At 53.1% G+C, this 11,376-nt stretch overlaps 2 protein-coding genes across 2 annotated transcripts in view; one reads left to right on the forward strand and one right to left on the reverse strand.

Moving 5' to 3' along the window:
* The first annotated feature begins 654 nt into the window (after nt 1–654).
* Nucleotides 655–2,838, forward strand: TICAM1 (toll-like receptor adaptor molecule 1). Its single transcript, XM_009895184.1, has one exon. The coding sequence runs from the start codon at nt 655–657 to the stop codon at nt 2,836–2,838; it is 2,184 nt and encodes a 727-aa protein (XP_009893486.1).
* Nucleotides 2,839–8,936: 6,098 nt separating this feature from the next.
* FEM1A (fem-1 homolog a (C. elegans)) overlaps nt 8,937–11,376 on the reverse strand; it is a 24,072-nt gene continuing 21,632 nt past the window's right edge. Inside the window, exon 2 of the mRNA XM_009895205.1 lies at nt 8,937–11,369. Coding sequence (XP_009893507.1) covers nt 9,387–11,369 — 1,983 coding nt within the window. The 3' untranslated portion in view covers nt 8,937–9,386. The remainder of the gene's footprint in view (nt 11,370–11,376) is intronic.

The following is an 11,376-nucleotide window of genomic DNA, read 5'->3' on the forward strand; positions in this document are numbered from 1 at the left end:
AGGGATTACGTGTGGACGCAGATAAAACATCCACGATGACGTGAGGCAGCCTGACAGAGGGTGCCGGTGGGTTATCCACCCTCCCGGCATGAGCAATTCGAAAGGGCCTCCTCCGAGCGTGCTTTACTCCTCCACCGCCCGTCGCAAGGAGCCTGCGAGGCCCCTGGAACCAACCGCCTGGAGGAGACCGACACTTGGATTTACCTAAATACGTTATTAGTTCAGCCATTCTGGTTGTAACGAATGTGAAATGAATACAAAGAACTTGATCTTCGCTTAAGAAGAGTTGGAATAATGCACGGAGCACTGGCAGAGCCGCCAGCACTGAATAGAGGCAAAAATACTCGAGAGCTGCGAGGGAGAGCGAGGGAGCTCGGTGAGCCTTGCGAGGACCCCTCAGCTCCCCACAGCGCTATTTCTGACCGTTGCCCTGTGTTCTTCTCGCAGGTCCATCTGGCCGGTTCCTCAGGACAGAGAGATCCCGGTTCCGAGATGAGCCCCTGAGCAGCAAAGAGCCATCGCTCGTGCGGTACGTGAAGCGCGACCGGGGCGTCACACAGCACTGCAGGGGAACGCACCTCCGCTCCCAGTGCTGTAATATGCTTTTTCCATCTGTGCTGCTCCAGTCCATCGTCTGGGCCACCAGCTGATGAGATGGCACAGAACGCCAAGCTCCAGCCAAGCTTTGAGGACGTTTTTAATATTCTATCCCAGATCCCACAAGACAGACTCCTCAGCCTCAAACATAAACTGAAGCACTTGGTATTTGGGCCCAGCAGCAAATTACTGCAAGCCATGATCCTGCTTACCCTGGGGCGAGAAGGGGACGCAAGAATCTGTCTGGATGCCTTGGGAGATAACCGGGCAGCCCAGTACATCCACCAGACCAAACTGGGCGCTGCAGGAGCGCAGGAAGACAGGGGGGATTTGCAGCCTCCCCAGCTGGATGCGGGTGCCATGGCGCTTCTGGCACAGATCTACTCCCTGTTGGCGAAGGAAAAACCGTGCAGTCATGAGGCCACGGACAAAGCCTGCCGGGCTGCCACCAAAGCCCGCAACGCCAGCAAGGAAACTCAGGGGGCCACACTCAACAGCATCCCACCCCAGGACCAGGAAAACCACAGCTCTGCTGCCAACACGGGCCCAGGCAACAAATTTCAGACGCTGAGATCTGATGCGGGCGCTGGATTTCTCCAGGTGCCCAGCCCAAACTACGTGGTGAGAAGTTCCCCCGTGCAGATTGGAGGCAACTCGGACCTTTCAGGCCCACAGACCCTGCGCTCCACGGGCACCCCCTCTTTCCCCAGTCGCTTTGAGATCAGCGCGTCGCCAACGGTTGTTTTTCGCACCCAGCCGTCTTCCCACCAGGGTGTCCCCCAGCCCAGCGGGCTGAGCGAAGGGAGTGCCAGCGGTGCTGGACAGCCCGATGGAGACGGACAGAGCCACGGCCCCCAGGAAACAAGCTGGGCCAGCAGAACCAATTCCCATCCCTGGCAGGACACAGGTGCCCAAGTCTCCCAGCTGGAGAAGGTTCTGCCGCTCAGTTCACGTCATCCAACTCTCCCTATTCCCGAAACGCAGCCGCCCACACTGGGTGCTCTGAACCAACCTGTCCAAAGTAGTGATGTTTCCAGCACAGTGGCAGCAGAACCTCATGCACCAGAAGAAAGCACAGCCAAAAAGCAAGACGAAAAGCACTTATCTACAGGTCTTCCTGACTCAAGAGCTACAGGGGATACTGGTTCTGCCCATAAGTCCACGGAGGACTCCTGTGTTCCAGAAGGCACTTCTAACTCTGCATCTGCTTCCATTTCAGCCTGTCCCCTTCCTCCTCCTAGCTGTTCCTTCTCCTCAACCCTTCCCCCTCATTTTCTGGGAGCTGCTTCCAACTTATCTTATGCCCCTCCCCTCCCCTCATCCCCCTCTCCAGCCTGGCTGCCTCCTCTCCAAAGTGTAGAAGCAGTGCCCACATCAGAGTTAGATGGTAGAGAGCTAAAGTTCTTCACCTTTGTTGTCCTGCACGCTAGTGAAGATGAGATTGTTGCCCATCGGGTCAAGAACCTGCTGGAGAACATGGGGGTTCCCAACGGTGCCACCCTCTGTGAGGACTTCTTCATTGCTGGACGCAGCCACCTCACTTGCTTCCAGGATGCTATGGAGAACTCTGCTTTCATCATCCTTCTGCTGACCAAGAACTTCCCAGGAAACCTGTGTATGTTTCAGACAAACACTGCCCTGATGGAGTCCATCCTGAAACCATCCAAGCGTGACTCAGTCATCCCTTTTGTACCCAAGGAGAACCCCCTGGAGCGGAGTCAGATTCCCAGCACGCTCTGTGGGCTCATGCCCTTGGATGAGAACTCTCCTGGCTTCTCCAGGACAGTGCAGAACACCTTTACCACCAGCAGGATCAATGAGAGGAAAGCCACGTGGGACATGATGCAGAGAAAGAAGCTACAGCAGTATCAGGAACGGTATCAAACACTGCACAACTTGGCTGCTCTGAACCTTGGCTCCCTTCCCCAGGCGCCTCCATCAGCACCACGGCCGCAGCTGCTGGAGCAATCACCCCCACAGCGGTGTCCCCCCGCTTCGGCTGTCCCTCCTGCTGCAAACCCTCCCCCCCCCGCCGGTCACCCCATGCCTACTCAGATGGGTCCCCTTCCTTTCCAACCACTTCATCTCCCATCAGGCCACTACAACGTGATGCCAGGTCCACAAGGGATCCCGCACCTCATCATTCAACATGCTCGAATGGTTCAGATTGGGAACCACAACACGATGCAGGTAGAAACTGCCACACCAGGTCCACAGGACAGCAAGGAAGAAACCAGGTAGAAAGCTTGACCGGAGATGCAGCAGGTCAGCCAAGGCCGGACACTCACACTTGGTTTCAAACCCGTTACAGGGATTCCGCTGGGACTGGGACTATTCTTCCTTCACTGTGGGTAAAAGGTGCTACTTTCTTGGAGCACAGGAGACAATTACCTTCTTTTTTTGTTGGACAAAAGAGGTTGCAATCTCCGGAGACTCTTTCACTTGTGCTTATTTTCAAGTAAATGAGAAAACTCTTTTCCTGATTTTCTGAGACTACCGGAAGGTTTTATAAATAAATTTTAATTAATTTATTTGTGTTTCTCTGGCTCTTTCCTCTAGAATTAGAAGAGGGGCAGTCGGGGGGGATCGAGAGAACTGTTCTGTCTGTACCTTTGGGGTGGAAGGGGCCAGGAGGTGGCACACCGCATTTCTGTTTCAGCTGCTGCTGCTGACCCAACCATTTGAGGGAAAATCTTGAGGGGACGCTTTGGGGAGCTGCTGTGGCCCCCTGTCAAGGTGCAGTCTTCCAGCAGTCTTCTTCGCTTGGGCTTTCACGCCCATGCTCACGCTGCGCACACGGTGCCGCACCAGCAGCGCCATTTCCCCCAAGCCTCTCGCATCAGACCCAGGAAGGTTCTGGAAAGCGGCTGCAGAGCTTTCGGAGAGGCTGCGGGCGTCTGGGCTGAGGCATCAAGAGAGCACTTTTCCCAGTTCCCCTCTGAAACTACAGAGAGATAAGTTTTGTGTTTGTGACAGACAAAATTCCCACGTGTCCCTGGAGGTGTGGCTTGAAGTATTTTTGTATTTAAGAAACATCTGTTAACGAACTGAGACCGCACACCAGAGTCAAGGCTCAACAAGAACCTTTACAGTAAAGCTGCGCTTGGGGGAAAAAAATACTTAATGAAAGTGGAATGAGGGGGGAAGCACAGAGAAAGTCTGAGGAGGCAAAAGCAGAGTGTTCGCTCCTCCGTTCTTACCTGCTTGGAACCGGCCAGAGGTGGGACCGGGGCCCCGTTAGCCCGGCTGCGAGAGAACTGTTCCCTGCGGAGATCACCCCACCCGGTTGTGTTACTGCCTTTGAGGAAAAAGTCTGATGGAAAAGCAGAGCGTTACAGAAGGGGTGGAGGAAGGCCAGGAACGGGGAGGTGGTGCGCAGGCCCTGGGTGAGGGCTACACCGGGCAGCTATCTACTGAGCTTTCAGCGCAAGGAGGGCAGCGGAAGCAAAGCCCCAGACTCCACGACGGTTTCTGCCACGGCCGTTTGCATGCTCTGTCAGCAGAGGTCAGCCCAAAGCCACTGGACGACCAGAAATGGGATGGCTCCCTCTGTGGACCACAGCCCAGTCAACAGCACTGGGCTCCCCAGTCACATCACCCCGCGGTGGGGCTCCTTCTCCTCACCCAAGAGCTGCCAAGTCCTCATCAAGGTGGACCTCAAGGACCAGTGTGATTGATACAGGGGAGGTGACCCCGTCTGGGGTATTTCTGCAGATGTGCATGCGCTCGTGTCATCGGAACAGCTGTCCCAGCACGTTTCAAATGGAGAGGAGCCAGCACGGCCTGGCAGCCAAAGCGCAGGACTCCTACACGCCATCCTGGACCTGGGACTACTCAAACTGAGCCCTCACAGGACCTAATTCTGGATTACAGCCTTCGTCCAAGAACCATCCGAGCCTTAACCCAACACCCGCATAACAAAGTCATTAATAAGTCCTCAAAGAGTGTTCAGCTGACATTAATCTCCTCTCAGGGACCACTCTGACCACTGGGCTAAAGACTGTCCAATTCTCACTCTTCCTCTCTGGCTCAGCCTACCTCCAGCTCGTTCCACACAGAGCACACCTTCCCAAACAAGTACCAGCCTACTAACCAAAGCTCACTGCTGAGACGCGAATCCCCAGCACGGAGAACAGCAGTGGGGGGGTCTCTCCGCAGCCCTGCTCCTCAGAGGACGGCAGGGAACAGTATACAGGACAGTCCCCACCTGCCCTCTGCTGAAAGCTGCAACTGCTGTTTTTTTTTTTTTTATTATTTTTGAGCAGCTTATGCCGCTCAGAAGGGGCCGAGGATGTCTGCAGGATGATGCTGGAGAGCCTGAGCACTGACTGAACTTCAGTGCAAGCTCTGGAGCTCCTGGGCACCACCAGATGAGGAGCCGAGAGCTGATGTGTCCCTACTCTTAAGTGCAACAGAGCAGTTGTGTCAGTGTCAGACTTAAATCCCACAGAATTGCCTCTTAAAAGGCCACAGGTCCTTTCTCACAGATCTGTCCATAGGTCTCTCTGCCTCCCTCCCCTCCACCTCAAGGAGGCTGAGCTCCTCCTGGACCTCCTTGGCTGAGAACACCAGGCTCAGACAACTCAAAGCCTTCTGTCCTGAGCAGAACAAGAACCATATAAAAGCACTGCTGTTTAAAAGCTGTCCTCAGGTGTTGGCTTCCAGCTCTGAAACAGTTTGGCTTTTAACTTCGAAGGACCCAGTGACAATGGATTAACTCATTTACCCTTTATAGAGTCTGCTGGAACCCTCCAAGTGCTTGGATTCCTTCTATTTCCCTACTTTCTCCGCTCTACATCACCTTTGTTCCAATAGGTGTTGTGTTACCGCAATTCCGGTGACGTTGCAGTTGCTGCGCAGCCACCAGGACAGTCCCTCCCCTCGGCAGAAAACATATACATCACTCCTTCCCCAGCTCTTCTGCTTTCTATAAATAAACGTCATGCAAACCTGGTCAACTGGAAGCCGCTCTAGCTTGTAAACAACTTTAACACAGCCACATCGGGTTTGCTTGGACCGGAGAAAGGGAGAGGGAAAGATACGGCCGCAGACTGTAGGGTTGGAGGGGTTTTTTTTTTAAGCTTACGGCGTGTGGAGGGCCGAGAGGCTCAAAGGTTACTGGGAGCAAGTTCCTTCCGAGAGCCACAGCTCTGTTTTAATCGCAGCAGCAGGTTCACTCTTCCCATGTTTTTCAGGGCCCTCTTTGCCGTCGCTCCCCCTGGAAAGGAAGCTTTGCCACCAGGGCCTTGTTTTCACCTGTGACCCTCTCGTTCTTCCCCAGTTTCTCTGGGAACCTGAGAAATTCTGACGCGGCATCCCTACTTTTATGCTGTAGGCCACGTTCTTTGTAAACACTGATCTTACGGCATTAGGAGGCTCCAAAAATGTCCATAGAAGGGCATCAGCAACCAGCTCCAGGAATGACCCAGTGAATTCCTCACCACTTTTGCATTTCTAAAGAAACCTGCATGGGAAGCTTTATTGTCAAGAGGGCAAATTACCAGTATTAAGGAGAGAAAAGCACATCTGAGGTTTTAAGAAAGGAACAGAAGACAGACATTCTGCTGGTGGCAGTGCACAGGAGGGCTCCTGGAGAGCACTGTGCTCCAGGAGGGTCTGTAGCCACCCCAGTGAAAAAAAAAGCACTTCCACTCTCTGTCCAAGGTAATTAATTACTCAGATAACGAAATCATCACTGAAACATTTCACTGCTCCCCACAACTCCTTGTTTTGCCCCACATACTGGAGCTGGCCCGGACCACACCTACAATAAATAAGGACTGTTCATTGTAATTACCCCTAAATTCATGGAGTGATTTCTGCCACCCAGTAATTACTATCAAAATTTAATTGCTGGGTCCTTACTATGTTATCACAGATTATTATATATATTAAAAAAAAAATATTAAAGCCCTTTTCTATCACACAAAGCATTCTCTTCCTCGAGGCTTTTGTCCCTGACTGGATCCCCCAGTTACTCCATCACAAGATCCCAGCTCCAGAGCTGCTTCCCCACCCCAGCTGTGGAACAAGTCCCTTCTCATCTCCCTCCTCCCAGCAGCTTTGGGATCGGGGGCAGAGAGCACCACGGTCCAGGATCAGCCGCTGCCTCAGCCCTGAGGCTATGCGGTTCCTCCTACCTGCGGTGGCAGCGTCTCTCCTACGCACCTGAAGACCACCTATAGCACAGCAGTCCTGTTTCAACGGGAGAAGCACGTCCCACAGAACTGCAGGCATCGCTTAAATGTGATGTCTAGCACGAGGGCAGCAACACTGATCGAACCATCAGGAGTTATTTTTGAGGACGGAACAATCAACAAAGGGACAAACATTCAAGTATTTTAGCCATCTGCTCCCATCCCCCCGGGGAAGGCCGAGCAGTTTTGGAAATCCAAACTCTTGTGTGGAACTAACTCCAGTACCTTTAATTCCCCTGCCTGCTTTTTGACCTCCCACTCACAGCTCTGGGGTTGAAAAACATAAATTGATGATAGCCCCACTGTGTCCCTCTTTCCGCTGGCTGTGCCCAGTCCCAACCATACATAAGGCAGATAATACCCGAGTATTATACCGAGTAGCATCCTTTCACACTGTTTAATTTACATCAAAAGATACAGGGCAAAGCATATAAAGAGAGGTGTAATTTCAGTGTCAGTGTTACCCTTTTTCAGGGGAAATGTTTGCAATTGCAGTGCAGATTAGCTTTTCCCAGAAGGAAATCCAGATGAAATGAAACAATCCCATCTGTTGGTTGCAAACGCCCAGTACTTCCGTACCCACACGTGTACCATCCCTAGGGAACAAGCTGAAAAGAGAGGCTTACCAGCAAGAAGTCCAAGGCACTTGCATTCTAGCAGCCATTTTTTGTTTTATTATTTAAAGTTAAGAGCACTCATCAGCTCACAAATTAACAAATTCCATTCCTGCAGTTTAGTTCGGGTTTCAGCCAAAAGAAAAAAAAAAAATAATAGAACGTAGCTAAACTAACTCTGCACTTTACATATCGATAAAAGTTAAACCTCCTTGCTTTATAAATAAATGTTATAGTTAACACTGCAAAAATGTAATGGCAGATCTACAATATCTTTAAGGGGCAGAGAGCATTGGATTATTGAGGCATACGGATACGCTGGCTTATAAATACAAGTAGAGAAGCTTCAGTAGCATACAGTGCATGGTTGTTTATCAGGGTTCTGCTCTCCCAGTCTTGACCTTTCCCAAAGCTCAGAGGCAGCTGCTTCACCCCCAACTGCGCTTTCCACTCTGCCTGGGGCCAAGAAATGAGCCACAGGCTGCCAAAGCCCAGCCACTCCCGCTGCAAGAAGATAAACTGCTGGAACAGCATCGTATTTACCAACACTGACTGTTTACCACCAAGGGGGGTTCTGCTAACGGAGGCAAATACCTACCCTGAGACTACAGATTTAAAGAAAACACCAAGTTGTGTGCAGATCCTAATTAAAGAAAGGAGCTTGCCCAAAGAGGAGACAAATGAGATTTCAAATTCAATCTTTGAAGTAGCACCATCCTCAGTGAAGTTGCAGAAAGAACCAAAAGCCAAAACCAGATGCTAACGACCCACTCCACGTAGGTTTTCAGAATGAGATAATTAAGAGCCCAATCGGTTGATACTAATAAACCTCAGAAGAACAAGAAGGCACCTTTAACTTTCATTTCTTTCTTGCTTCTTCCTTCAGACCACCCTCATGCAAACAGGCCACCAACGCTCACTTGCTTTAATAACCCCCCAGCACCACCCACACTACAAGTACCTCCCCTCCTAGCGGGCTTGTGAGAGCACATCCTTGAAGATGGACCAGAGTGCACCGGTTTGGCTCCAAAACTGGCCATATCCACCCTGTACAGCTCTATCCCTGCTGACCCCTGGAGCTAAAGGACCTCAGCACGGGGAAGGGACTGAAAGTGTGTGGAATGGGCAAGCTAAGGGCCTGGATGCCACATTACTATTTTGTTTTTAAGGTAGCAGTTTTTCCTCCCCATTCATAAAACCCAACATCTATTGATGAAACTATATAACCAGAACTGACCTTACTACATCTTACAGGATTGAAGAAGTCTTGCAGCATAGATAGGGCCTGGCTCTAAAAGAGAAAAAATAACCCAGCTTTATGCACAATCATTGAAATCTCAGGCCTTTAACACCGCTCGCTACTTGGCCAACCAAGGGAGAAAAAACCGTCCTCGGCATACCCAGCCCTACTGCCACGCAAGGCAACTACCTCAGCAGAGCACAAGCCACTCGGCTGTTCGACTCGTACTGAACCAAATCTGAGAAGGGGGTGGGGAAAGCATTAGTTGGAAGGTATTTTATTCCTCACTTGCATTCCTATCTGTTCGGTATTTGGGATGGGAAGGGCTAGAGCACGGGTGTGATGCGTAGCTGCTCCAAAGCTTAACGCTGAGTTAATCCAGCACTAATGGGAGAGGCAGCAAGTCCCAGGGAATCTCCATTTTCCTTCCTTCTCAGGACAAGGCGGTTGGCATGGAAAGGGCAGGGGCTGTGGCCTTCTCTGGATACAGTGCTCTGGAGATATCTGGTACCTGAAGATGACAACAATGAGGGACAGCCTTGAGCTCTCGAGCCTCCTCCTCCCCTAGCCCTGCGCACACCAGCTTGATGGTGACAGATGAGGACAAAGCTCGCAGCCCATCTCAGCTCAGCGACAGCCTTCGGCACCTCGGCAAGGACGGCCTGAGATCTCAGGCTGCACTGCCTCTGCGGGGTGAGACAGGTGATGGGAAAGGCTGAGGACTTCAGCTCTCCCACCCTAGTGCAGTTCAATGAAGGCTTCCAGCTCCTCGGGGATGAAACCCTTGTAGGGAATCTTGTGCTTATCCAGGGCGCGAGCAGCAAGGCACTGGAGGGTGATGTAATTGAAGGGCTGCATCATGCTCTTGGTGAGCAGCTTCTCATCCAGCAGCTCATAAGCGGTCTGCTTGAAGGCATTGGTGGCGTCCATGTGGGCTCCAGCCTCCATCAGGGCACTCATGATCAGCGGGCAGTTGTTGCGGGCAGCAACATGCAGCGGGGTGTTGTTGTCATAGTCACGGCTATCTGGGTCAGCCCCACACTCCAGAAGCAAGTTCACAACGTGCAGCGATGGGAACTTGCCCACGGGATAACGTCCCACTGTTGTGGTATCTTTGTCCACAGCCATATGCAAAGGAGTGAAGCCATTCTTGGCCCGGGGGCTGCACTTTAGCAGGCGGTAGATAGTCTGGCGCTTCTGGTGCTCCTGCTCCGGGGTGCACTCCACTTTCTCCAGCAAGAAGACCAGGTGGAGGATAATGGCCAGTGTCTTGGTGAACTGCGCCGAGTCAACCACAGGGTCCTTGCCATGCACGAGCGCCCTCTCCACCTCCCGGACCCCTTTGCTCAGCACTCCCATCAGGTCAGAGAAGCCCAAGTGGGTAGCTAAAGTGCCTTTGGAGCGGTCCTGAAGCACGTAAGAGAAAAGCTCAGCAAAGGAAAGGAAACTGCTGGCAGTCATCGGGCTGAGAGGCTCCAGGTTGCCTTGCTGCATGTCCAGTGCGTACTTCCACAGGTTAATGCAGCGTTCGAAGTTGCCGGAGTCAGCATAGACTGCCCCTCGGTAACGGATGTAATAGGAAGTGTCTGGGTGGGAAGGACCCAAGATGCGCTCTCTAATCAGCAGCGCCTGCATGCGCATCTCATCTGGATCAGTAATCAAAGCTTCCAGTTCCTCCAGCGAACTCACTTCCCGGGAATAGTCGTAGGCCAACACCAGCTGCCGGGGCTCAGGTTTAGGCAGGTATTGCCCACCCTCACACCGAAGCTCCATCGCCCTTCGCCAGTACTTGTGGGCTCCCAAAAGGTCACGTTTCTTATCCACAAACGTAGCACCCAGCAACTCCAGCGCTTCCACAGCAGCCTCTCGAGTGCAGAACACGTTAGGGACCTGCTGCTCATCCTGACTGGAAGCTGAGGCACAACATCTCTCACACTCCTCTTCGTCACAGCCCTGAGGAGTTTCCTTGCCAGCGCTGCAGCACCTCTGATGGCTCCCACCTGACGCACAGGTCCCATTTTGGCTCCCTGCAACCTCCTCCTCCTGCTGCAGCCCTCCTTGGATGAGGTACTCCACAATGTTGGTGTGACCGGTAACGCTGGCAGCTAGCAGAGGAGTCATGCCATAGCCGTCTTTCTCCATGCGGGCTTTGGAACGGAGCAGTAGCTGCAGGATCTCCAGGCTGCCGGACTCGGCGCAGTCATGCAGGGCTGTATTCCCCTTCACGCTCCGGCGGTTGACATCGGCGCCTTTCTCTAGCAAGTAACGTGCAATTTCCCGGTGCCCTTTGTAGCAAGAAATCATCAAGCAAGTGTGTCCGTGCCGGTTGGCTACTTCCAGGTCAGCCCCGCGCTCCCCGACTAGGTAGCGCACGATCTCCAGGTGCCCATCAAAGCAAGCTGCCCGCAGCGGCGTGGAGTTGGTCAGCGTGGTCTGGTTCACCGAGGCGCCGTGATCCAGGAGGCTGCGCACCACCCCCAGGTGCCCGGCAGCGGAAGCCGCCCAGAGCGGCGGGGCCCCCTCGATGGTCTCCCCATCGAAGTTGACCGAACCTCCCTCCTCCACGCGGGCGCCGCAGTGATCCAGCAGGTACTCCACCACCTCCAGGTGCCCGTGCCGGGCGGCGATCAGCAGCGGGGTGCTGCCTCCCCCGGGGCCGTCCCCCCCGCCGGGCCCCGCCGTCAGCGCCTCCAGCTCCTCCCGGCTCCGGCCGCCCAAACGCTCCCGC

The sequence above is a fragment of the Charadrius vociferus genome, unplaced genomic scaffold, assembly GCF_000708025.1.
Source record: "Charadrius vociferus isolate BGI_N301 unplaced genomic scaffold, ASM70802v2 scaffold291, whole genome shotgun sequence".
NCBI lineage: Eukaryota > Metazoa > Chordata > Aves > Charadriiformes > Charadriidae > Charadrius > Charadrius vociferus.